Below are 27,800 nucleotides of genomic sequence, written 5' to 3' on the forward strand. Positions count from 1 at the left end.
GGGACTTGCCTTCCTGAATATGAGGGACCATGAAGGACTGGCACTCACAAGCGGACAAAGCCCAGAACCCAACAACTCTTTAGCAACCCCAAGTTGGGCTCCTGAGTCAGGTCAATCCAGTGTTGTGGAATATTAGTTGAAGATGTGTTATATGTGTTTATGCTGTGGAATATTTGTTTAATGGTGCAAAGATGTGTTGCATTCTTTTATGTTGCATTGGTTTAACTCTGTGAAGCTGTGTTACTTTGTCTGCCTAAAACACCTGATTGGTTTAATAAAGAGCTGAATGGCCAATAGCTAGGCAAGAGAGAGAAACAGGCAGGGCTGGCAGGCAGAGAATAAATAGGAGGAGAAATCTAGGCTCAAAAAAAGGAGGAGGAGCGAGAAAAGGAGGAGAGGAGGACAGCAGGGGCCAGTCACCCAGCCACACATCCAGCCACAGAGAAAGAAGTAAAGGAAGACATATAGAATAAAGAAAGGTAAAAAGCCCAGAGGCAAAACATAGTTAAAGAGAAATGGGATAATTTAAGTTAAAAAAAAAAAAAAAAAAGCTGACTAGAAACAAGCCAAGCTAACACCGGGCCTTCATGAGTAAGTCTCCATGTATTTATTTGGGAGCTGGGTGGTGGGCCCCCAAAGAGTGAAAAAACACCAACTACAATCCAGAGCCTGCCTCTACTACCTCAAAGCTGTGGGGTGCTAAGAAGGCTAAGTTCCCTGAGCCTTGGTTTCTTCAACTATACAGTTAGAGTCCGAAGCGGTCATGTGACTAGAGAGTTGGGAGGAACTACTGTTGCTGGTGTGTTAGGGAGTGCAGGTTGTGCCCCCTCAGTCCCTGGTCACTGCCACACCTGGAAATGCCACTAAAGTTTCAATGAGAAATAAACCACAGTCAAGTGCTTGAAACTCAAATCAACAATGTGTGACAGGAACTGGGGCCAACATGAGTGAGATGAGGCCTATCCTGGCTACTCTGGAAGCCTGCTTCCCACTGCCTGACCCGGCCTGTGCCCTGGGCCAGCCAGCTCTCTGAGTGCTGCACAATGCAGCCAGGGCCCACCTGTTGGGGTTGTACTCGAGTGCCCCGACCTCCTCGCTGGCCTGCAGCAGGTCCAGGATGCCTGCAGCAGAACTCCCACTCTCCTTCTTGACCTTGGCGTTGCGGCCTGGCTTGGTGTCCGTGTCAATGTGCAGGGAGCCCTCGTCAGAGGAGTCGTCACTCTGCAGAGCCAGGGACAGAGAGCCAGTCAGGGCAGGGCACTGAGAGTGGTGGGGGAGGGGGAAATGGGTTTTCAAGAGCTCTGTTCTAATGAGTGCTGCAGCATAGTCCCAGGCTCATGCAATGGGCAAGGCCCTCATGAGACAGAGGTGGGTGCCAAGTCTTTCCTGGGGTTCTTGAAATCATATTGCTTTTCCCAGAGGAAGCCCCAGAATTCCATCAGGATGCTGTGACTAAAAACCTCTGGCTTGCATAAGCTTATCCCAGCAGGTGGCTCTCCAGGAAACATGGGATCTCAGCCTTGACCCTTTTCCCCTGGAGAGCCAGTCTTGGAGGTGATCTTAGTATAAGAGCCCTGCTGGCGGGGAAAGACTCCCTGTCACCCCTGCTGGCGGGGAAAGACTTCCTGTCACTCCTTTACTTGGGGGACAAGCTTTGCTGCATTTATTTCCCATGGATCAGGCCCAGAGGAGCAGCTAGTCCTGGTACCATGGACTGAGCAAGACCTTGTCCTTCCTATGACAGCCCCACAGCTGAGCCCAGTCCACAGACAGGGCGAGGGTGGATATCCTGGCACATCAAGCAGAAGCAGACTGCAGAGGTGGAGGGCACAGCTAGCTCACTCACCTTGTATACCGCGGAGTCCAGCTTTGGCTTGGCAGCGGGCCTGAGGAGAGCCTCCTTCTTGTCCAATAAGACTGAAAGCACAGCAGACAGGAGTCAGTGAGGCCTCCAGGGGTCTGCTGAGACCACCTGGGACCTCCTGCCCATGCCCACCACACTCACAGGACAAGTCCCTTTTGGGGGCATTCTTCTTCCTCCTGATGGGAAACTCGTCTATCTTCAGCTCCCCATCATCCGATACATACTCATACTCATCACGTACAGGCTTGGCTTTGTCCTCCTTGAAGCTCTGCAAGGTCCCAAACACACCAGGGCTGCCCGGAGGCCTGAGGGCCTTGGAGCTGGAGTAGAAGGGATATATTGGCAGGTGACCCCAGGGCCCTGAGGCCACAGGCCACAGAACCTTACAGGGACCTGGAAGAAAGCATCCCCTTGGAAGGCAAGCAGCTGGTCAGGGGCTATACAACCATTAGTTCCACTGTGAGAAGTCTGCTCATGGGGAGGCACATGGCCCAATCCTCCTTCCTCCATGTCACCTGGTATGAGGCTCAGGATATACAGTCAAGCACTGTAGAGAAAGATCTAAGCAACTGAAGTTCTGGAATGATCTATCCATTTTGGTTCTGACAAGCACAGCCTCCACCCTCCTTGCCAGCCTGCCAGAGTTTAAGTAAATCCAACCCTCATGTCTTTTTCTCCATACTTGTTTTTGAAAAACAAAACAAACAAACCAGCAGCACTCAGGGCTGAGCCACAGTGCACCTCCTCTGGGCTATGAAATGTTGTGTATCTCTCTTCTTGCTACTTCAAGGCAAGGACGCTGTGTTTCCCCAGGAGTAGATCAGGCTTAGGCCATTCTGGGCCTTCAGGACAGAATTTTCTCAATAGGAAGGACAGCAAGCTGAACAAGTCAGCTATGTTGAAGAGACGGCACACCAGGCCATAGTAGCCTCCAGCATCCTCAGGAAGGGCCTCGTACTGCGGTCTTAAAGCACAGACCACCACCCTTGTGCACGTGTATACACATATATATGCATATATACATATATATACGTATATATGTATATATAAGCTCTAGAGGCTTCTCTATTTTGTGTGCATGTTCTAAACTACGCATCATAGAACTGATGTCAGTGGAAAGCTTCTCTGGGACCCAGAAGGGACACTTCTAATGAAATGATAAGCAGACTCATCAAATCAGAGTAGCAAGACCAGGCCCATGTGGGTTCTACTCCATCGAGTAACTGAGTGCATCCACTTGGCCACAGGCCTGTTTCTCCATCCCCACAGGCCTTTCCCTCCAGTCTCAGAAGAGAAAGCAGAGGCTGCCACTCCTGCAGACAATGGGGATATCTCAGCAGAACACGTTTGTCACCCTACACTGTGGGGATGATGGATGCAATAAAGGTGCCTGTGTGGTCATTCTTCCTGCCCACAACTGAAACCGAGGCCGCAGTGGCTATGCTGAGGCTCACCCAGCTCCAGAGCTGGTGGCTTCCCTCTCTGAGTTCAGCACATCTCCTGAGGCCCTCAGCACCCAAATCTACACATTCTTCCCCATGGAAGTCATGTGGAGTCATGAATTTACTGAGTGCACTGTCCTGCCCTACAGGCCACTGTGCTCGGAGAACTGTCTCCTGATCCCTACTCATATCCCCAGCATTATCTCATGCCAGCCACTCTGTCAGGGTCCCCCTGCTGTCTTGCTGGCCCTCACTACAATTGTATTCTCCACGTACCCTGCAGACTGTCCTGGAAGCAGAAACCAAGGTGTTCAATGCAACAGAGCTGTGAGACCAATGACTCAGAAAAGAATTACTCAAGGGTGTCAACCAAGCGTAGTGTGTGTGTGTGTGTGTGTGTGTGTGTGTGTGTGTGTGTGTGTGTGTCTATGATGTGGGGGATACATGTAGAGTACAGCATGTATGGAGTGTAGATGTGAGTTGCCTATGGGATAACTGTACTACTACTTACATATGTATGGAATAGATATGTGATGAGAGTATATAACTATCTGTATACATGGACAGTGTTGGTGGAGGTTATGATGCGATGTATATGTTTGTGTGTGCATGATGTCATATATAAATGTGGGTGCATGGTATGAAGTACAATTTGGAATGTCCACTAGAGTGTGCATGTGACAGATATGTCTGTGGGTACAGTATTTGTTGGGTGTGTGGATTGCATGCACAGGATGGGGACATGTATGTGATGTGGGACATCCGTACATTTACCCTTACCCCTGCCCAGGCCCTCACATACCCCAGAAGTTTTCTGTTGGAGAAAGAAAAGGAGAACTTGTCCTTGTTCCCAGCCAGGGGTGACTTCTCCAACCTCTGCTCCTCCTCCATCTTCAGTAGAGAGTCAGGTTTGCTGTTCTGAAAGCAAGACCAAGGGTGTCCCCGAGTCCAGTGAGGGGCTAGTAGTCCAACCCATGTTAGTGGGCATAACTAGGAACCAGGACATTCCCAGGAAAGCTGTTCACAGATGCTAAGGCTGGCCTAGCCATCAGCATGCAGGACCCACCCTGGGATGCTGCCCAGTCTCAGGGAATGGGAACACAGACCAGAAATGGGACTGTGAAGAAGGTGAAGGACAGTTTAGGAAAACATGGCGAAGTAGACACGTTTGGTTCTATACCCAGGGGATGGTTTATAGGAGGTCATGGGCACTCCAGACTCACAAGACTTTCCTCAGGCCCCACCTCCTGGGGACAGGGCATACCTTACCACAGGTCTACACTCCATCCTCACCTTGTACTTCCACTTGGCCTCTGATTTGCTCTTAGTTTGCTCTCGAATTTCCAGCCTTTCCACGTCATTCTGTGTGTGGACTGTGTCCTTATTGGGAACACTCAGGACACTCTTTGGGGTCTGCAGACAGAGCAGTCATGACCCAAAGGTAGACATAGAAGTTGAATGGGCTTTGGTTACAATGTCACAGAAACCCAGTGGTCCACTCCTCCTGGTACACACACAGCACATCCATCCACTCTTTCATCTGCCCATTTATCCATCTGTTCATTTAGTCTTTCATTTCTCATTCAGCCATCCACCTACCTATTCGTCCCTCATCCACTTATCCACCTATCCATCTGTCCATCTATCCATCCATTGTCCATCAGTGACCTAAACACCCATCTACCTACCCACTCATACATCCACCCTTCTCTCCCTTCTTCCCTCCTTGCCCCAGAAGAACAGCACCAATGGAATATTACAAGCCATGAGGATGGCCCCCAAGATGTAGGACAGAAATGTACCCATCCTGGAAGGAGCTCATGGCCAATAGTCCTTTAGTGAGCCCATCTCTCTGTCCACAGTGGCTCAGGCCCTCTAACAATCCCTTCTCCTAACCCTCTGCCCTCTCCCAGTTCCTCCTCAAACAGATGCCTTGTATATCTTCAGGGCCTTAGCCCAGGGGTGGGTTATAATACTTGAGAAAACTGAGCAGGGTGGCCTCTGCCTGGAAACCACCCCGCATCAATCCAGTGGCCCTCCTGAGTGCTACCCCTGCCACAGAACAAATACACTGTGCTACCTCTCTCCAGGGGGCCTCACTGCTCTGCAGGATCTGCCTGGGGTTTTGGCCCTATGTGCAGGCCTAGCAGCTGGCACAGACAGGGAAGTATTTTGTGCAGATTTATCGATAGGCAGAACCTGGACCCCTGTACTCTCTGGAGTCCATACCCCACAGCTGATCTCCCCTCTCCACCCAGTAACAAAGGAGAGCAAAGACATGTCAGCCCCAGTCGGCCAAGGCAGGGCTGCAGTACCTCAGCACATTAGAAGGGAGAGCTCAAGCCTCACCTTTCCTTTCTTGGGTGGCTCCATCTTGGTCAGCGCCTCTTTTGTATGGGCCTCGAGCAGGTCCAGGTTGGGGATGGTGGGCGAGGCCGACTCCTTGCATTTCTTCCCCTTCTTCTTTCCATCCTTGAGCTTCAGGGTTTTGGGGGGCTTGGGGGGTTTGGGAGGCTTGGGAGGCTTGGGGATTTTGGATGGCTTGGGCATCTTCACAGTCTTGGGAGTCTTTTTTTTGGACACTTTCTCCAGGAGGGATCGAGGTGGGGTAGTCTCAATGGGAGATGGCGGTTCCTCCTTCTCCCTGTCCCCGTCACAGACCTCATCTGAGGAGGTGACAGCATTTACTTCAGGTCGGACAGTTTTGGAGGCATTCTAGTATGGGAAAAGGAAAGGGTCATTGGTGTTCCCTCTAGACCATGCCAGGACTCAGGGGACCCTCATAGCCATGTTGGGAGAGGCTGTCAGCCCAGAAAGGCACACATAGCCCACACCACGTGACACCTTCATATTTGTTCCACATTGTCAAGTGGCATGCTCATCACACTGTCCAATAACATCAAGAAATGTTCACACAACTCTACAGCCCTGAGTGACACACTCACATTATCCCAGACCATCATCACTCAGTCCCCATCTCCTGGGGCTATTCTGCCCTACCCAGGCCCAGGAGGCTGGCTGCCCACTTCCTCCAGACTCAGGAGAACTGGGACTCAAAGACTAGACTCAGGGTTCCCCACCCTTCTCTCCCTTCATCTCTTCTTCCCAAGCACTCTCCAAGCCTGGGCGTGACACTAATGCAGAGAAATGTCCCTAGCAGGCTCTGGGCCCACCCTTGTCCCAGGGGTCTGTCACCCTGGCATGGCCTTACCTCGCTGAGCCTGATCTCTCTGGCCAGGTCCTTGATGAGCTGGGAGGGCCTGAAGTGCTCGGGGAGTTCGTCCTCATGCTCTGCCAAAGCCTGTGGAACAGCAGGCTCAGTGCCAGCTTGTCCACTGTGAACCTCAACCACTCCCTGTCCACCCAGCTGGGGCCAGAGCCACCCCCTGGGGTGAGAGGCTGCCGTGGAGCAAGGATTCTGGGGCCCTGCCCAGCAAGGCAGCTTTCTGTGAGTCACTTCTGTTAGTGGAAAATGTATCAATACTGGGCCTTGCCTGATGCCACCACCAGCTAGCTAGCTGGCTGTGAGTGGATGTGAGCCAGCTCTCTTTTCCTGACCATGTGGTTAAGGGGCGGTGGAAGGGATCCCTGGACTGTCCTAGCTTTGCATCTAAAGAAGATGGTAGCCATAGGAGAACACTGGCAGGCCACCCCATGCGGCCCACATGGGTGGAAATGGGCCACGGACATGGTTTCCTACCTGGCCTCTGCCTCAAGGCCCTCAAGGCCTCCTATTTGTTCTCTCTGACCTAGAAGGGACCCCTCGTCCTTCAAGTTGCAGGTGGACAGGTGCTCTGAATAGTGAGAGCCCTCAATGGGAGACAACATCACAAGGTTACCCTAGGCTAAACCAGACCCTGTAGCCACAATCCAGGCAGGAGGAGAAAGTTAAGTGGAAAGCTGGCATCCTTGTGGCCTTTTTCTGAGAAACAGCTCCCAGGGGCTGGAGGAAACCAGTGCGCAGGATCACAGGAGAGGATAAGGAGGAGGAAAGGGGTTCCCAGGTCACAAAGCAGTTTGGCTGGGAGGCTACATCCACACCAGGCTTTACAGCAGGGGCCACAGTGCATCCCTAGCACTTCCTGTCCAGATCCAGATGTGTGGTCAATGCACCAGCTGCTTCCTGGGGCTCTCCCTGCCCCTTCCAGATTAACAGAAAGTTGTCCTTGCCCAAACTCCTGAGGGAATCTAGCCCTGGGGCCAATGACCCTAGGCTGGCCCAGACATCTGTCCAACACACCCCTCAGGGGATAAAGGTTAGTGTCAGCAGGCCAGCTTCAGCTAGCCTAGGGAGATAGTGCCTACTACTTGCTCTGTGGGACACTCCCTTGCTATCTTCCCCCCAATTCCTTGTTCCCTCAGACAAGTATACAGTACACTGCTTCCTACCTGCTTCTTCGTCCATGACCTGAAAGCACCATTGAGAATTTTAGCTCCTTGAACTAAATGTGGGGGCAGCTGTTTCCCGGACTTGTGAGAACCTGGGAAGGACACGCAGGTTAGTGTGGTGGCTGCTTAGCCTGCCCCAGCAGAGGCCTTCAGGAGGCCACTGCCCCAGGCCTCTCATCCAACTGCCAACGGTTCTCCTTGGAATCTGGGGTACCTGCCCACTTGGCACCTGCCCTGCAGGGGAATGATGACCTCCCATCTCCTCCCATTTCACGTGAAGCTTATCCAACAGGCCCCTGAGCAGGCCACTTCTCTTTCCCCTCTCTACCCAGGAACCCCCATCCCTGTCTTAGTGGGTCAGCTTACACCAAGCCCCCAGGGACTTCTTATCCTGTGTCCTCAGAGCTCATGGCCAGGGCTCACAAAGGACCAAGAAACATGTCCCCTTAGTCCAGGGCTGCCGGCTCAAGTCACCCAACCTGGAGTGAGAGGTACCTTTGAATGCTTCCAATAGGTGCTTCCCCATGTACCAGCAGGCAGTTTCAAAGTTGGGAAACTGAGTCAGGCTGCCTAGTTTTAACCTTCTTTCTACCTCATATGCCCTGGAAGCCACAGGAAAGAATTAATCAGTACAAGAAGCATCAAGTAGGCCACATCAAAGGGAGGATCCAGGCTACTGAGCCAGCTCAGGCTTCCCCACTGGGCCCAACATAACCCCAAGTGATGGCCACCAGGGTGGAAGCAGTGGGTTGTGGTTGCTAGAGAGGCTAGCCATAGCCTAGGAAGATGACAGCAGCCTTAATGATCCCACACCACCACTAAGCTTGCTCTAGCCCAGACCATGGAACCCATCCCTCCTTCCTCTCGGCACAAAGATGGCAGCCTAGCAACCCACAGCTGGGCCCAGTCAGGAGTCTGGCTACAGTGCCCACTGGGAAACCTGGTCCAAGGGTAGACAGCACTGCAGGAGATCCCTACCTCATCTGCATCTCCACACTGAGGCTGTGGAGGAAATGTCCAGCGAAGGCCAGGCAGTCCACGGGAGTAAGCGTGGCGTAGATCCAGCCTGGGAGACACGCAGAGCTGTGGCTAGCTTCTACCTTGCTCCTATCACTGATTTCACCTTCCCCACTCACCATGGACTCCATTCCTGCCATCCCAGACCTTTGCCTCATTGGTGCCCCCTGCTCACCACAGGTGAACACCCTGCTACCAGACAGATAGAAACTGAGGCCTAGGAGCCAAGGGGACATAGTCAGGACACCCTGGACAGCACTGGCATAAGGAGAGGGAGCCCAATCTCAGACCTGCCCACACAGGGGTGAGAAGAGACAGAACTGTCACCCTCCCTTGAGGCTGAGATTTGTCTTTAGGTTATTCCAGGGTACGGAGCTGGGGCTGGACTTCAGAGAACCTATAACTCCTCCCCAAGTAAGTGTGAGGATATCCTTCGGGGAAGGGGAGGCCCTAGAGCCAGGCTCAGAGGCCAAGTTTAGTCGGGGTTCTAGGGCCTCATTTGGATCCTGCTGGTAAGCGAAAAACCAGACACATAATCAGAAGGAAACCTGCAGGTAGATCAGCGCCTACACGGAGCAGTGGGGCCTGTGCTCTACTGTCGGGATGTGGTCAAGTTACTTTAGAGGGAAGGAGCCTTTTTTTTTTTTTAAAGATTTATTTATTTATTTATTTATTTATTTATTTATTATGTATACAGTATTCTGTCTGCACATATCCCTGCCAGCCAGAAGAGGGCACCAGATCTCATTACAGATGGTTGTAAGCCACATGTGGTTGCTGGGAATTGAACTCAGGACCTTTGGAAGAGCAAGCAGTGCTCTTAACCTCTGAGCCATCTCTCCAGCCCGGGAAGGAGTCTTTTAGAGTGGACTTTTCAGCTCTGAGACTCACCCTTCCAGGAGAACCAGGCATCCTCAGCTGCTCAGGGCATACTATATTACATTAGTTTAAGCATTCCTTAGGAACACTTCTAAATACCCACCCTTCTCCTCCAGAGCGACTGACTGAGGCAGGTCTCCCATGCCAACGCCAGCTGGCCACCTCCGAGGCAACCTGGTGCTGACTAGGGCAGGTGCCGCACACAGGCCGCCTGCTGTGAAAGGCCCACTGCTGGTCCTTCCATGAGGACTGGGCCAGGGCAGGGAGCGGCCAGGGGAGCCAGACAGCCCAGTCAGGGGTGCAGCGTGAGGAGTGGAGGCAGTAGGTATGATGGCCGGCCAGCCCAGGCCCTGCACTCACCTGAGGGGATGAAGAGGGTCTGCCCCTGCTTGACTGTACACTTGTAGCATTTGTCCACCTGGTCGGCAAAGAACATCTCACTGTGGTTGGAGGCCGACCGCCAGCGTTCATACAGGGAGATGTTGGCTGAGGCTGGCCGGATGAGATAGAAGATCTTCTCCCCCTGCCAAAAGAGCCCACTAGCAGAGCTGCAACACCAGGGATGTGAGGCAGAGCCCACCTGGTGCTGGGCTGCTGAGGTGGAAGACAGTCTGCGGGGTGCTGGGGTGGGGGCCAGAGCCTACTGGGTGCTGAGGATGCTGGGGTGGGGGGCAGAGTCCACTGGGTGCTGAGGATGCTGGGGTGGGGGGCAGAGTCCACTGGGTGCTGAGGATGCTGGGGTAGGGGGCAGAGCCCACTGGGTACTGAAGATGCTGGGGTGGGGGCAGAGCCCACTGGGTGCTGAGGATGCTGGGGTAGGGGGCAGAGTCCACTAGGTTTCTGTGGATGCAGGGTGGGGCAGAAGCACCAGGACAGATGGAGAGTCCACAGTGTTCTGGTAACATTATGGATGGGGGTAGCGTCTACCAGGTGCTAGAGACTCTTTGCCAGGGGACACAGCCCACTAGAAGCTGGAGCATAGAGACAGATAGCAGAGTCCAGCAGGTGCTGGGGACAATGAGCCTGGAGTGGAGCCCTTCACAACCTGCTGGGGGCAGGTGACGGTTTCTGACTTGAAAAGCATCCTCTCAGGCTCTGCACCCACCTGCAATACTGTTTTGCATTTTAGAAGTTTCCCTGTTAGGAAGGTTCTAGGTGTGTGAGCCTGACATGGTCAGGAGCAGTACACACATTCCACGGCACTACATGTGTGCTCAGGGGGTAATAAAAATGCAAACTGCTTTAGCAGCCCTGTTCTCAAGAGCTTCTGGGCTTCCAGACTGGATCAAAAGATAGTCATCATTTCCCAGGTCGTCATGGGCAAGCCAAGGCCAGGCTCTGCATCCAGAGCAGAAAGAGCCTCATTTTCATGTTCTGGGAACAGACGCCATGATGGCTTGCTCAGAGTCTCACAGGGCCAGAATGGGTATGTGAGTCTACCACCCCAGCTCAAGCAGAGCTGGTCTGGAGAAGTATAGTTTGCTGCTGGTGGAGCCAGAGCTCAGGGTTTCTGTTGTTCTATACATCTTGTTCTCTTAATTCCCCCTTTGCCTCAGTGATAAGCCCCTCAACTCCCCCTCCACCCCCCACTGGCTCAGGCACCTGCCATCTGGCCTGCTGACATCAGTGTGGTTGCTGGGAAGCCTTCCCAGCACCTCTGCACTCTACTTGGGGTACCGGGTGACCTAGTGGTCTCCCCTAATTGTTAATGAGCCCTAAGGACATGTTTGTCACTGGCTCCAGACACTCCTCTACCCATACACATCTTGCTGGCTCTTGCCCCAGAACTGGCCATCCCAGGGTCCCCCTTCTCTGAAAATGGGTGACTTCCTGGCCACAGACAGGGCTTGGAGGGGCTGTAATCCTGAGGACAGAGAATAGAAGGTCAAGGGTGAGGTATGTCTTGAGGGCTGTGGCTCACCTTGAGGACATGGTACCAGGCCGAGGCACCCCCAGAGTCTATGTGGAAGTCAGTGTAGCTGTCCTTCACACAGATCAGGCAATACTTGGTCACCTTGGGCTTGGCCAGCAACGCGTCATCAGGCCAGTAGTTTTCCACCCATGAAAGTTTCTTTACAATGTCAGGTGGCTCCACAAAGCTGGACATTCTAGAGCCATAAAAGGAAGAGTAGTCAGGGGGACAGGGCCCAGAGCCTCCATTTTTAATGCACTCTAAGGTAGGAACAGTACAAGGCTCCTTCCACATGCTACCTCGTAAATCTGCAGGCCCTGGGCAGCCATCTCACTTTATAGGGGAGTAAACCAAGGGCCCCAGAGGGTGGAAGGAGCCCGACCACTGCGTAGGGCTGCAGAAGCCATGGAGATTTGTCTCCACCCCAGGAAGAGAGGTGGGCCCTTTATGTGGTCCACTGGGGTTGGTACCACAGACTTTCAGAAGAAATGTTTCTCCCACATGGCCAGTGCCTCCTGTGCCATTTGAAGAAAGGCCACCTCTCTCCAGGGCAAACACAGGGCCCAGAGACCCCATCACATTTAGTTGCTGCCAGATCAGCTACATCACTTCCAATGAAGGTGGGAAAAGGCAGAGGTGACCCAGTGTGTTGGTTAGTTTTTGTTTTTGTTTTTGTTTTTTTTTCCGACTTGACACAAGCCAGAGTCATCTGAGAAGAGGGAGCCTCAGCTGAGAAAATGCCTCCATCAGACTGGCCTGTGGGTGAGCCTATAGGGCATTTTCTTGACTAACAACCAATGTGGGAGGGCCCAGGCCACTGTGGGTGGTGGTGCCACCCCAAGCAGGTGGTCCTGGCATGTATGAGAGCAAGCCATGGGGAGCAAGCCAGCAAGCAGCACTCTCCCATGGCCTCTGATGCAGTTCCTGCCTCCAGGTTCCCTCCCTGACTTCTCTGTATGATGGCTATAGCTAAAAATGAACTAACCCTTTCCTCCCCAACTTGCTTTTGGTCATGGTGTTTTACCACAGCAATAAAAGTAATTGAATACACCTGGGTTTTAGTGAAATGTCAGCACCCATGTGCAGTGACAGAGAACCAGATCTGAATGTTCTTACTGCCTCGGGCCTAACAGGGTCTCTCACACCTCTACACCTAGCCTCAACTCCTATGCCCCGCAAATCTCTACCTTGCCTCCATTGAAGGCCACCTAAATCCTGATCCTGTCTGGAGTAGATCTGTATAGCTAATCCTCTGTATCCATCTTACACATGAGCTAGCCTTTTCCATGTAGGACTCCAGCACCCCTGACTCAATCCCTAGTCCCTAACCTCCTTGCACATCTTCAATATGACCCATACAAATTCTGCAGCTGGGGACTCCCTCTCTGTGGGACAGGCACCTTATATGCCCAAATCTGCTGACCCACTCATTCAGTGTGCATGATGCACACCTGTCCCAGCAATCCCTCTCAGTGACCCCTAGGGAACTCAGACTTCCTGTCACAGACCAATAAAAATCTTCCTAGGTTTTCAATGCATTTGGATGAGGCCCATGAAGGCATCAGGCCCCAGGCCCCTCCTGCTGTCTGTGCTCCCTGCTCCTCATGGGCGTCACCTCCAGGCTTGCTATGTTGCTCTTGATTAGTGTATGGGAGCTCTCCATCTCCATGAAAATGCCCCCAAATCACAGCTTGGCCCTGTTGCCCCAGCCTCAAGATAGGGCAGAGCCTGTGCATAACTGACCCACAGACACCCCATCCCACAGGGATCGTGTTAATAACACCTGGAGCCTGTTAGGACATCTGTGAGTGGCCTCATATTTCAAGGCAAGCAGTAGGCCTGGGGAGGTACAGAGCAGCCACCACAGTGTGATTCCACACAGATGAGTAAGTATGTGCACACAAGGGTGTTGGTACATGTGGCGGGGAGTACGCCATGAAAGTGTTGAGTGTGGTGCCAGTGAGTGTCACAGTGTGTTGGGGATTTCAGTGGTTATGGTATGGTCAGAAGGGAACTGTGTATTCATATAATGAATATGCTGCAGGTATCGTGACCATGTCAGTGCTGTGTCTCAGAGTGTTTATAAGTGTGAATGTCTGTAAGTATGTGTCTTGAGTGTGTCTACATGTTGTTCTATGAGTATGTCACGATTATGGGTGTGTCAGTGTGCTGCCCCAGTGTGTCATGAGAGTATGTCATTGTGCTGTGTCTTAGTGTGTCCCTAGGCATGCATGCATGAGTGTAATACAAGTGTGAGAGGGTGTGTGCCTTGTCTGTCTGTCATGAGTGTATGGCAATGTGTTGTGCTTCTGTGTTTGTGTGTCATACTTCTGTGAGTTTCTGTGTGTCACAAGTGTGTGTGCCAGTGTGTCATCTCAGCATGTCATGAGTGTGGATGAGGAGCATGTGCCACCAGAAGGGTCTTATTCATACTGCTTCGATGGCTTTCTCTGGGAGGAGGGTGGTTTCTCTTTTTGTTCCTATTTCATCTGAGTAGTTTCAGTGTGTTTTAAGAGAAAGGAGAACCAAGCCTGCATGGTGATTCCTGGGCAGCTCACAGGTCAGCAGTGGGCCATGCAGAGCAGGACACCAAGTCAGGCCTCACAGTCCCCACACCAGGGTTGAACCCCGAACCAGGCTTTACAACCTCAGGACCTCATGCAGGAACCAAGCCAGCTCTCACAGCCCTCACATCAGGACGGCCCAACACCATCCTGAGAACTCGAGACTGGTGACATTAACCCCGAGCCAGACCTACCAAGCCCCAACCCAGAGTAGCCTGTCACCTGGTGTCTGAGAATTCAAGGTTGGTCACATTGAGGACACGCTTGCGGTTCGTGCTATAGTAGTAGTCCACAAATTCCTTCAACTTCATTTTGCAGTCTTTCTGCTTGGTGACGTCTGTCACATCCACGCTTCTCTCTGGCCCTGGGGAGGAAGTGGAGGACATGAGCATGGGAGGAAAGTGCTAAGGCCTCCCTGAAGGACATGACAGGGGTGCACACTTACTTGTCTTCAGTTGCTCTTGTACACTGTCCTATGGGCAGTGACCCCATGGGACAGACAAGGGCTGACCTTATCTCTCTACCTATAATTGCTGTGAATTCAGAGTAACTGATGTTCTTTTCCTGGACCCAGTAACACTGTGAGGTAGTGAATCTAACCTCAGCTAGAAAGACCACATTAGCAAATAAATATACAGATAAGAAACATCTTAACATAAATACTTCCAGGATAATATTAAAATTAAAAGCCAGGAGCCCTGCATTTCAAGGGCATTTTTTTTTGTATAGATATACAGAGGCTTGGTCCCAGCTTGTGCTGCTATTTGGAGGCAGTGGGACATTCAGGAAGTGGGGAGAATCCTAGGTCACAGTGAAGCCCCTGGAGAAGACTGCAGGACCTTGGTTCCTTCTTCCTTTGCTTCCTCATATGAGCAGTTTTCTCCATCACACACAACTTCATCAGGGACCCAAGGCTTGGGGGCCGATGATTGTGGTCTTGCAGCTCTAGAATCATGAGTTCAAATAACCTTTCCCCCCTTTATAAATTATTTGTCTCAAATATTTTATTACAGTGATGGAATTCCAATATAGGAGAACTAATATAGGCACCAACTTCCTATTCTGATTAATTGATGACTAAAGGGAGAACACTTATCTTGCCCTTTCTGTACCTGATGAGGAAACACTGAAGCTCTTCAAATAATCATGGATAGAAAAGTCTTTACAGAAGAGTCATGCTCAAGAGAGGTAGAAACAACACAGAATGGACAGGCAAACATGCCCTTTTGTCGGGGTCCACGGTGGCTGCTCAAACACAAGGTGGAAGCTTTTAGAGCACCCGTGGACAAGAAGCCTGGACACCAGGCCCCACTGAGCATGGCAGCATCACTACAGGTGTGTTTTAGGCACAATAGGTATCCTCAAAGATGGAGGTGCACCCACTGGGAAGGGAGAGCCACAAATCTTTGAGTGGGAATACAAGAAGGCCTGCAAGCTGAAGCCTACAGGAAAACACCCAGGACCCAGTGATCTGCCAGATGCCATACCAGGGACTCTGCCAACCAATCACATTTGGATATGAGAAATTCTGTAGGACCCACCAAACTAACAAAATGGCAGGGGTGTGAGGCTGTCACAGAAGATGTAAGGGACATGAAAACCAAATGCTACCCATGGGTCCTGTTTAAAGACTGAGTCAAATGACCAAATGTAAAGAGTCTTTTGTGTTTCTGGAGATAAAACCCAGGACCTTACACAGGTAAACAGGTGCATGCATGCGTGTGTATTATGTATGTGAATGCAAGTGTGCATGTGGAGGCCAAAAGACAACTTTCAGGACCTGGTCCACACCTTCAACTCCGCTTGGTTTGAGCAGGCTCTCTTTGTTCTTTGCTGCTACATACTCCAGACCAGCTGGCCTGTGAGCGTCTGGGTGACTCTATTGTCCTGGGCTTCCATCTCACAGTAGGGGTGCTGGGATTATAGATGTACACTGCCACATTGGCTTTTCATGTGGGTTCTGCTAATGTGACCCCAGGTCATCAGACTTCATGGCAAGCCTTTTCCACAACTCTAAACAGGAATTTTCTGAAGGAATTGGGAGAATCAGACCAAAGTAGAAGCATATCCAACCTGCAGCCCAGAGCCACATAGTCCCAGGACAGCCAAGAACGTGGCCCAAAACATTTGTAGATGAGAACATCATGTAACAATGTCAGAAGACATCCCTGTGACTCTATCAGGGAATTATCAATGTGGTATAATGACTGAATTGCAAGTATGCTTGAAACCATGTTCAGCCAGCAGTGTGGGCAAAAAGAGGTAGGCAGAGGTAGGTCATAAAACACTTGAAGGGGAAGAAGTTTGGGGAGGAGAAAATCAACACAAAGCTGGTGGGTGTGTGGCCAACGGTCAGGTACACAGGCTTGCTGTTTGTTTCCTTCATTTTGTGAATTTAAAATGTGCCATGTGCCAGGTATGATGGCAGAGGCAGGCAGAGTTCTGGGAGTTCAAAGCCAGCTTGGTCTACATATAGAGTTCTAGACTAGCCAGAGCTACCCAGTGAGGACCTCTCTCAAACAAACAAACAAACAAACAAACAAACAAATCAATCTTCATGGAAGTCAGGGAGATGGATCATTGGGTAAAGCAAAGTATTTACACATTCTGAGCTCAGATTCCTAGCACTCATTTGAAGTGGGGAGAGCTGTCATTCATGCCTGTATGCCCACACTGGGAGAGAGAAGCAGGGATGGCCACAGGAGGGCCACTGAGGCTCCAAGCTCAGTGACTGATCCTGTCTCAAGAGCCTTAAGCCTTACCTACCCTCATCAGATCCTGGATAAGGCAGGGCACTTATACACAGCACAGTTCCTCATCCCAACACCTCCCTACTCCAGGCTCCTACAAGATACACAAAGGATAGTACTCACCCACATAGTTCTCCACATCACTCACATAGAATGTTGGGGCAGGGACAGCTAGACCCAGTCCATCTTTCTTGGGGACAAGGATGGGCTCGGTGAAGCCATGCTCCTCCATATAGCCCACAGTGAGCTGGCTGCCTGGCACACGGGACACCACATCTTCAGCACTGCGGACAAAGGGTGGGTCAGGGGCTCAGGATACCTGGTCACGTGTCTCCCATGTTCCTGGAGGTTGGCCTGTTGTAGCACCCCAAAAACTATTGAGACAGCTGTAGGCAAGTTTGTGGTGCTGATTCCAGCAACCCACTGAGAGCAGGGCACACAGGTCCATTGGTAACTGTGGTGGAGAGGTGGAAGCCAGGTACCACAATGATGACGGACAGCAAAGCTCTGCTATGTTCCTGTGTGCTGGCCACACTTTCCACTGCAGCATAGGCAGGCAGAGAGACACCATCACCTGAGTGGATCGATATCTCTGTCTCTGTCTCTCTCTCTGTCTCTCTTTTCTCTCTGTCTCTCTTTCTCTCTCTCTTTCTTTCTCTCTCTCTCTCTCTCTCTCTCTCTCTCTCTCTCTCTCTCTCTCTCCTGCATGGCAAAGAGAGAGCAAAACAAATCCTTCTATTTCATCTTGCAGAATCTCAGGTAACTTTCTTGTCAAAACTCACAAGCTGATCTTAAAGTCCACATGGACCACGTGAGGGAGCCACATGAGGGAACCATGTGAGAGGGCCACAATAACAAACACAGTCTTGAAAACATAGAGCAAAGTTTCAGGACCTCTTCACTTCAAACCTTGACTACAGGAGTCAAGTGTGGTCCTGGCACAAAACAAACCTGGACTGGTACCTAGAACTTTGTCCAGACATAACTGAGGACACTTAGGAACAAATGATTTCAACAGAGATGCCAAGACCATCTAACAGCAGAAGGAAGTCTCTTCAACAAGTGATATTGGGCAGAAAAAGGAAGGTAGATTTTTTTTTTACTCCATTCTATATGCAAAAATTAACTCCAAATGTATTCAGGTACAAACAAACGCTACAACTGCAAAGCCTTTAGGAGAAATCAGGAAGATAAATCTTCATGACCTTGGATTTGGTGAAGGTTTTAGATAGTAACGAGAGCAGGAGGAACAAGTAAAAGATTAGATAAAACCAACAACACCAAAAGTATTTTCTGCTTCAAAGGCCACCATTGAGAAAGTCAAAAGACACTACGGGGCGGGAAATATCTGCCAATGACGTGCAAGGAATGTGCATCCAGAATATGGAAAGAGGGGCCAGAGAGATGGTTCAGCAGCTAAGAAAGAACACTGCCAGGTGGCTCACAGCTGCCTGTAAGTCCAGCTGCAGGGGAGCCCATGCCCTCGTCTGGACTCAACTGACACCTGTACTTAGGGGCACATATGGCCACACAGATACAAACACATACACAGAATTTTTGAAAGTCATTAAAATATGTTTTAAAAAAAACCTTTATAAATCAACAACAAAAAGATTATTTTAAAAGGTGTGAGGTGGTGGGACTGCAGAGATGCTCAGTGGTTAAGAGTACTTGTTACTCTTGCTGAGGACCCAGGTTTAGTGCCTCGTATCAACATGGTAGCTCAAAACCATAATTCCAGTTTCAGGAGATTTGATACTTTCTTTTAACCTCCATGGGCACTGGACATGCATGTGGGATACACACACACACACACACACACACACACACACACACACACACAAGCAAAACACTCATAAAATAAAATAAATCTAAAAAACTTTAAGTGTGAGGCTGGATCAGTGAGATGGCTCAGCAGATAAAGGTACCTGCCACCAGGCCTTCTTTGTATACATGTACACAAATAAACATATAAATATAATAATGTTTAAAGTGTGAGGCAAAGGGCTGAGAGACCCCATCTCAGAGAGAGAGAGAGAGAGAGAGAGAGAGAAATCATGCCTGTTAATGCCTAAGGTTATCCTCTGGCCTGCAAATGCAGGTGCACATGTGTGTGTACACACACATAATGTATGAGGCAAAGGCTCTCAGTAGATTCTCTAAGAAGAGACAGAAAGGCTCACATGTGAACAAAAAGTTGTTCAACATCTCTAGTCACGAAAGACATGCAAGCCAAACTATGAGAGACCTCTTCATACCCCAGGATGGCCAGATTCAAAAGCCCGACAGTTGGGGGAGCCGAGAGAATGTGGAGAACTCCCTGCAAGGCTGGCAGGGATGCCACAGGATACAGCTGCCTTGCAAAGCCGCCTGGCGGGTTCCAGACAATTAAACACAGGATTTCCATCCAACCCAGAGGCGCCACACTAAGAAATGGAAACATATGACCACACAAAAACGTGTACATAAATATTTAGACCACAATTATTCATAGTAGTAAAAAAGTAAAAATATAAAAACAAAAACAGAAATAGCCCAAATGGCCATCAGCTAAATAATATAAACAGCCAGTGGTCCAGCCAGACAATGGGAGACTATTCAGCCAAAAAGAGAATGAAGTCCTGACAAATGCTACAATGGGGATGAGCCTTGAAAATAATCGGAATAAAAGAAGTCACCCAAATACTTGTTGGTTCTATTTCTAGGAAATGTCTCAGCAAGCAAGCAGATTTACACATGAGAAAATGGGCTCAGCAGGTAAAGGTGCCCGTGGTTTCTCAGGGCCATGGGAAAGAGAAATTGACAAGATTTCTTTGTGAAGATGAAAGGCTCTGAAACTGACTAATAAGGATGCAAACATTCATCAAGATGCACACATCTATGAACATGAACACATCTATGAAGATAGGCACACATACCAAGAGCTCCTGAACTTTATATGAGTGTGTTACAGTAAGTGAACTACATCTCAGTGAAGGCTAGGGGAGCTGGAGGGGCAGCACTCGGCTCAGAGGAGCCAGGGTAAACTGTAGCTCAGTTGCTCATGTGGAGTCACATAATAAGCATCAAAAGAAACCCAGCAAATGGGAACGCTCTACCCAGTGCTACTATCCTTTCAAAGTAAGGGAGAAATAGATTTCTGTCAGACAAACAGAACCAGCCTCACAACTGCGGCTGACCCAGAACAGCTTCCTGAGACTGCTCTTCGCCCGCTTCTTTGCCAGACCTCAGACAGAACAGGGTGTAGGAAGTAGAGGGGAGGCAATGGCCTCTACCAGGTGACAAGGGCATGGGGCAGGTGGCCGGACACCAGGACGGAGACAGGTACTTTCCACCCAGAGGAAGAAAGGTCAACAGTAGTGCCAATGTGTGTCCTCAAGAGATGCAGACAGGAGAGGAGTCACCACAGTCTGGACCACCCCCCCAAGGCCCACCCACCTGAGGAAGGTCACCTACCTGGGGAAAGTTCGGCTCCGCAACTCCTTGATGAAGAGCTGGCTGCCATTCTGCACTGGCTTCATGTCCGGCATCTGCCCAGGGCCATGTTTGTGCCAGGTCCGCTTTTTCTTGACTGTAGAGGAGACAGGGGATGGGTCTATTCCAAGCACAACTCCCACCCAACTTTGGAGGCCCCCACACCTATAAGACATCCCAGCTGGGCACCACAGTGGGCAGAAAGGAAGCTAAGGAGTCCCCAACACAGCAAACTCAAAACCTCTCCCACAGAGCCTGCCAGCCCACACCTGCACCTCCTTATCTTCATCCCACCTCTCACAATGGAGGTCAGCTTCCACTCCAACCCTGGCTCTCCTCACTCAGGCATCTCTTGGAAGCCCAGGTGTTTGCCATCCCATAGTGGGAGGACACATCCTGCTTGGCTTCCACATGAAGAGCTACCACCTTTCTGTCAGGACCTTCCTTATTCAATACCTCTTTCCCCACCTCCCAGTCAGTGTACCCATGAACAGACCCAAGGAGATGGCCTGAAGGCTAGGGATGTCATACAGTGCTCTGTGCAACAGAGGGCAGTGCTGGGAACACCTGGGTTCTCACCGCAATCCCACAGGGAGCATGGCAGTGACAGCCTGAGTTAGGGGGTCCCATCAGCCAGCTGAGTACATTTCCCAGGGATATGACTCTGCTGTGGCCGCAGAGCAACACTAATCCTTTGGCCTCTGCCACATAAGGCTCATGTCTAGGAGCCTGAGACTCCTGTACCAAATTTTTGTTGGTCGAATAAACCTGTCTCATGGCCTTGACCAGGACCCACAGGCCAAAATCACCTCAAAGACTGTGTGGGGTTGAGCTTACAACCTACACCACTGTTGCTTAATGAAGAGAAAGCAGCATGGGAGGCCCTGGCTCCTGCTCTTCCCTGAACTCACCCATTGCGGGTCCTGCCTCAAGCCAGGGTGGAAGGCACAGGAAGGGGAAGCAAGACTTTCAACCCCAAGAGGACTCCCAGTACCAGCCACAGGCGGGAGCTTTCCAGGAACATGGAAGGGCCTTTTGTCACCAAGGCTTTGGGGATGGAAGTATGACCAGTGTCACAGACAGGCACTGCTCACAGTGCTCATAGGCACTCAGCTCAAAACTGAGACCGTATGCTGGTAGAGAAAGGGCTCGGACTTTGGACCATGGCGTCTGACAGAGTACAAGACTCTCAATAACAGCAGTGAGTCCAACCCCAGTGTTTACACAGCCCCCTCTGAGCACACACACAAATGGACATATGTGCACACACACCTGAGCTGGCTCTGACTGATCCATATGTTGAAATCCTTAGCCCTCAAGGTGACTAGGAAGTGGGGGGGGGGCACCTGAGAGGAGACTAAGTCATGAGACCGAAGTCTTGGTGGTGGAGACAGAAGCACAGGAGCTCCCTCACCCTCTACCCTGTGAGAAGATGCTGGAGGAGCTAGTACCTTGATTTGGGACTTTTCTGTGCTCGCAATGGCACAAAATGGATTTCCTGCTACTTAAGCGACCCAGCCTGTGGCATTTGATAGAGTGGCAAAAACAGACAAGCACGCACGTAGGCACACAGGTAAAAATGCAGATGCCCTATGCACATGTCACTCACTTCCTAGGAGCTGGTGGTGGGAATGGGAATTGGGGCTGGGTCTTGGTGAGGGAGAGTACACATGCCTTCCCTGGTGGATAGGTTGTTGACACCCACTGTGCAAATGCTCTTTCTGAGGATGCCCAATGGCACCAAAAGAATCAGACTGTCCACCACTGATGCAACCTGCCCAGCCTGCACCACACCTTCGTTCTGCCCTGGGCAGACTCGGGCAAGAGCCCCCAAGTCATTTGTGACTGCTGGGAGAGGCTCAACCCCAGTTTCCAACTTCTTCCTCTCCATTCTAGAGTCTCTTGGAAATGACTCCCTGACGCACCATGAACCATCTAGGGTAGCGAGACTCCAGCATCTTCCATATCACCTTCACTGGGGACCTAACCCTTAAGAACACGCCTGCTGGTGTCTTTTGATCTAACCCTGCTCGGCCGTGACCCAGCCTCCCAGGCCCCACAGAACAGCTCTGGGTCCTGGTAGAAGCTCCCCATGTCTATCTCATTTCTAATAAGAAGATAAAGAAGACCCTGAGCTTAACAAGGTACCAGGAGAGTCCTTATCATCAGTGACTTAGCTGACCCCATGGCAAGACGCTCTGAGCATAAGTGCTGTGTGCCTGGGGAGGTCTGGAAGGTGCCTTAGGAGTCCCGAACTGACAGGTACTAAGGATGTGCTAGGGCATGACCAGAAACCAGAGCTGCCCCACCATTCCAACAATGCACATAGGCCAGGCCCTAGAAGGGCCAGGAGACAGCAGACAGAGCCTAGGAACAGGGAGTGCCCACCTACCTAGTACCAGCCTCACCAAAAGCCAGGCCAGGCTCCAATATTCCAGGTTCTCAGATAAGCCTTGGCTCACTGAACAGGAGTGTGGACCCTCTATTGCCCATGTCCCTCCATTGTCTGTGTCCCACTGTCACCTGAGTCCCCTGGTACAGGAGTCTCCTGGTGCCTCCGTCTCCCACTTCCTGAGTTGCCTGCATCCCTACGTCACAGCCCCACCCCACTGTCTGCATCTCTCTCTTCTTTGACTCTCTCTATTCACTGTACTTAACCAGGGGATATGGTCTATCAGCTTGCACTGAGTACCTGGGTGAGGTTCTCCTGAAAGGGGGGTGATACAGTGACTGTGATGGCAGCTGAACACAGTCCCCTCTGACCCATCCAAATCCCTCAGTCCAGCCCTGGGCATGGGATGTGAACAGTGAAATGGCCAGAGCATGTCTACCTGTAGTGTACGTGAGTACTTCTAACACCAACATAGGCAAGAGCCCAGAGGATAGCGATACACATACATGCATGCGTTCACAGGTCCAGTCCCTATACTCCTACAGGCCACAGCTCTGCTCCCTACTTGTAACTAGGGCTCAGCCTTGGAGCTCAAAGCCTACTTGGACGAAATTGCACAGTATGAAATGAGCCTACACCTTGGGTATTCTCTTAGCACCTGCTGCACAGTAGGGCCCAGAGAACAGGGGTAGGAAGGAGAAGCATCGGATAGAAAGCAGCAGGCACTGTGGGAAAGCCAGACCCTCAAAGACTTCCTGTAGGGATGCTGGGTGGGCTAAGCCGAGCTCCTAGAGAATGGACGACAGAACCACTCACAAACATCCATGTGCAGCCTGGGTGAGCAGGGAGTCCTGACCACCTCTTTTATCACTGGACCGCAAGCCCATACTTAACATGGGCTAACCTGCCCACTATAGGTGCTTGGGGTGGCCCTGGCAAGGCCTTGGTGATGGTGGAATCTGCATGGCTGCCTCTAGGGGCAAGAATCAATCAGAGGGCAGTCAGCTAAGCTGGAGGGGTCCCCAGCACCAGAGGCACCGGGCTGTGATCTCGATGTTCCGCGTGGGCAGAGGTACTTACGCGTGGACTTGCCATGGGTTTTCTCGCAGTTTGGACAGTGGTAAATGTCGATATCGGGCGCCTCCTCCTCTTCCACCCCAACACAGCTGAGACAGGAGGAGACAGACGTTAGCACGCTCCCGGTCAGCCTCCCTCGGGACCTCCCATCCATAAGCTCAGGGCTAGCTCCTGCTCACTGCTGGAGACTGAGGCCAGGGGAGCAGTGTGGGACCGTGGTCCTTGGAGTGGGGGAGAAAGGGCTGCAGAGCCGCCCTCCTCAAACACTATCTGCAGTGGGATCCACACGCAGTTGCAGATGCTCGCTATGGGGACCCAGGGCTGAACCACTCATCCAGCGAGCCTGCTTCAGTGAGGACCACCTCCACCATCACCCTGGGAGGGAAGGCAGTGTCTGGGGGCCCTCTCTGGTGGTAGCTAGGGAACAGAACATACCTGGGAAGACCAGAGGACCCTGAGCTACACCACAACCACCCACCCCACTCAGTTTCAGGAGGTCAGGTTGAGAGACAGTGACCCATGTGTCCCCTTCTTCTTCCCTCCCAGGGTTCTTCCAGGCTTGAAAACCTGCCCAGGAGACAGCCACTGGCACTGGTCAGTTGGCAGCCAAAGGCCCCTTAGGGAATGAAGACGGAATCAGTGGATAGGACCCTCAATACCAACAGGCTTGTAACATCACAACCAGCAAAAGGGAAGCATGGTGCTCTATTCCAACCCCTTCCACTCTCTGGTTAAGGTAAAGGAGGCAGTGGAAGAACATGGAAAGAATTCAGTGCATGGGCCCAAGTGAATCCCACAAGCGGAAAAATCACCGGGTTGGAAAACACACCAACTCACCTCCCAGCAAGCACAGAAGCATAAATGGAGCTACCTGGCATATATGAAAGTGGCATTTCCTGAGGGTAGCCACAGAGTCTCCACCAGGAAGGGCTAAGGGCTGTCTGGAAGCCACCACCGTACACTATGAGACAACTTTTGCATAGGACAATCCCTACAAATCCACCAAAAGTCAAAGTTCCCAGACTGCTTCCAGCTGTACTTAGCATGACTTTTAAAATGTGTTCTTTTGTCTTTTTTTTTTTTTTTTTAATATATGGGTGCATGGTGTACTACTGGCTCATAGGGAACCAATATAAATTTTATACCTACTAAAAATGAGTAAGGAGAGCTAAGGAGATAGCTTAGTCAGTTAAGGCTTTTCTATGTAAGCACCAAGATCAGATCCCCAGAACTGATCAAGAAAAGCAGGAAGTGGGGCTGGAGAGATGGCTCAGTGCTCTTCCAGAGGTCCTGAGTTCAGTTCCTAGCAACCACATGATGGCTCATAGCCATTTACAATGGGATAAAATTCCTTCTTCTGGTGTATACCTAAAATACATGAATAAATAAATGTTAAAAAAAAAAAAAAAGATTTGTTTATGGCCAGGCAGTGGTGGCACAGCACTCAGAAGGCAGAGCCAGGCAGATCTTTGTGAGTACAAGGCCAGCCTGGTCTATAGAGCAAGATCCAGGAAAAGCACAAAGCTACACAGAGAAATCCTGTCAAAAAGAAGAAGAAGAAGGAGGAGGAGGAGGAGGAGGAGGAGGAGGAGGAGGAGGAGAAGAAGAAGAAGAAGAAGAAAGGCAAGAAGTTTGGGGCTGGAGAGATGGCTCAGAGGTTAAGAACACTGGCTGTTGTTCCAGAGGTCCTGAGTTCAATTCCCAGCAACCACATGGTGGCTCACAACCATCTGTAATGAGATCTGGTGCCCTCTTCTGGCCTGCAGGGAAACATGCAGGCAGAACACTGTATACATAATAAAATAAATAAATAAATATTTTTTTAAATGAAAAAAAGAAAAGCAGGAAGTGGTGGCACACGCTTATAACCAAGTATTGGAGCGGTGAAGACAGGCATCTCCAGGGGGCTCAATGGCAGATGACCTACCCTAATCAGTGAGCTCAGGTCTCAATTAGAGAACCTGTCTCAAAAAACAAGGTGATCATCTTCCAGGAAGTGACAGACAAGGCTGACCTCTGCCACCCTTGGGCAAGAAAAGGGAGGGCCTTTCCCTGACTTCTTGCATTCCTCAAACATCACTTGATGGGGCAGCATATCTCTGTATCTGAGCTTGTTTTCCCATCAAATGAGGGCATCTTTGTGGTTGCTGTTGTTGTTTCAAGATAGGGTTTCTCTGTATAGCCCGGGTTGTCCTGGAACTCACTTCTGTAGACCTGGTTGTCCTGGAACTCAGAGATCCGCCTGTCTTTACCTCTAGCACAGGGATTGAAGGCGTGCGCCACCACATCCAGCATTAACTAAGGACTTGGGGAGGGAGCAGAATGTGTACAAGCTGACCAAGTAATACCAGAGAGAATCAATCAACCCAAAGTGTACAAGCTCTTACCTAGACTGACCAGACAAAAAGAGAGAACTAAAAGAAAGATTACTAGGGTTGGGGATTTAGCTCAGTGGTAGAACACTTGCCTAGCAAGCGCAAGGCCCTGGGTTTGATCCTCAGTTAAAAAAAAAAAGAAAAGAAAAGAAAAAGAAAGATTACTGAAGCCAGACTTATTTACAAACTAATAATTAGGTAGCTGAGGTGAAATGGACAAATTCCTAGGAACACACAAACTACAAAAGGTCACTCAAAAAGAGTAGACTCAGCAGCAGAATGCTTGCTGAACACATCTAAAGCCAAGGACTGATTCCCACCACCCAGCAACACATATGTACACACACTGACAAAACAGGAAAAACAATGAACAGATCTGTAAGACATTGTGCCATTCCTCAAAAACCTTCCTCAGAAAACTCCAGAGACCAGCAAGGTGGCTGGCTCGGGGTAAAGGCGCTCACCCCAAGCCTGACAATGAGAGTCTGATTCCCTGAACACAAGGGTGGAAGGAACAGACACCTGCCACTTGACCCCCAACCTTTGATACATGCCTAGCACGTGTGTGCATACACATACACACACACACACACACACACACACACACACACACACACACACACGCACACGCACACGCACACGCACACACATGCGCACACATGGAATAAAGTAACAAAAAAGAAAAGACCAGAAGCACCACTAGTGAATTCTATAAAAAGTAATACCAAAGCTGTCTCAGAAACAAATAGAAATGAAAGTAATATTCCTGACCTACCCCCTCTTTTGGTGCTGGGAATGAAAGTTAGGGCCTCAAATATGCTAGACAAGGATTCTATCATTTATCCCCAGCCCTCCCGATTCCTTTATGAGATCAATAATATCTTGATCCCAAATCTAGACAAAGGCATACAAAACAACAACAACAACAACAACAACCCAGACCAGCATCTCTTATTAATAGCAGTATAAAAATCCTCAGCAAACTATATCGTTTGGTTTAATTTCTTGCGCACACTTTTAATCCCAGAACTTGGTAGGCAGAAGCAGGCGGATCTCTGTGAGCTGAGGCCAGCCTGGTCTACAGAGCGAGATCCAGGACAGCCAGGACTGTTTCACAGAGAAACCCTGTCTCAGAGGGGGAAAAACAGAAACAAAAGCCTATATTGTAAAGTCCAGCAGCATACAGGGGGTGGTACTCCATGAGTGGGTGAGACTTGTCACAGGAATGCAAGGACAGTCAATACATGACCGAAGCCTCTGCTTTAACCTCTGCAGCATCATGCGGCACAAGGAGTGTGCCCTGGGGCCCCACCCTGGAGGTCACACAGCAGCCGGGACTGTGCAAATTTCGCCCCTTTTGAGGCAAAGGGCAAGGTGCACAGCTCATGTGGCCCTTTCTCCTTCACACTTCTTTTCCCATCTTTCCCAGTCCTTCCCAGCCCCCATCTTTCCGAAGATGGTCTCACCTCACACAAACACAGGGAAGAACCACAAGAGCACCACAATTGATGCAGAAAAAACACTTGGCAAAATCCAACACCTATACATAACTTTGTTTATTTTTATTTGGGGGTGGGAGACAGAGTTTCTCTGTGGAGCCCTGGCTGACCTAGAACTCACTCTGTAGACCAGGTTGGCCCTGAACTCCCAGACTGGCCTGCCTCT

General features: G+C 50.5%; 1 protein-coding gene across 1 annotated transcript in view; it reads right to left on the minus strand.

Moving 5' to 3' along the window:
* Positions 1-27,800, minus strand: part of Phf2 (PHD finger protein 2) — a 73,672-nt gene that overhangs the window by 10,485 nt on the left and 35,387 nt on the right. The window contains exons 2-17 of the mRNA XM_036189006.1: positions 23,764-23,849; positions 20,274-20,388; positions 16,941-17,101; positions 14,290-14,431; positions 11,513-11,699; positions 9,952-10,114; positions 8,674-8,761; positions 8,191-8,297; positions 7,696-7,787; positions 6,518-6,607; positions 5,656-6,021; positions 4,600-4,719; positions 4,109-4,224; positions 2,006-2,184; positions 1,847-1,917; positions 1,061-1,221 (exon numbers count right to left, since the gene is read on the minus strand). Coding sequence (XP_036044899.1) covers positions 1,061-1,221; positions 1,847-1,917; positions 2,006-2,184; positions 4,109-4,224; positions 4,600-4,719; positions 5,656-6,021; positions 6,518-6,607; positions 7,696-7,787; positions 8,191-8,297; positions 8,674-8,761; positions 9,952-10,114; positions 11,513-11,699; positions 14,290-14,431; positions 16,941-17,101; positions 20,274-20,388; positions 23,764-23,849 — 2,244 coding nt within the window. The remainder of the gene's footprint in view (positions 1-1,060; positions 1,222-1,846; positions 1,918-2,005; positions 2,185-4,108; positions 4,225-4,599; positions 4,720-5,655; positions 6,022-6,517; positions 6,608-7,695; positions 7,788-8,190; positions 8,298-8,673; positions 8,762-9,951; positions 10,115-11,512; positions 11,700-14,289; positions 14,432-16,940; positions 17,102-20,273; positions 20,389-23,763; positions 23,850-27,800) is intronic.

This window comes from Onychomys torridus, chromosome 5 (assembly GCF_903995425.1).
Source record: "Onychomys torridus chromosome 5, mOncTor1.1, whole genome shotgun sequence".
Lineage (NCBI taxonomy): Eukaryota > Metazoa > Chordata > Mammalia > Rodentia > Cricetidae > Onychomys > Onychomys torridus.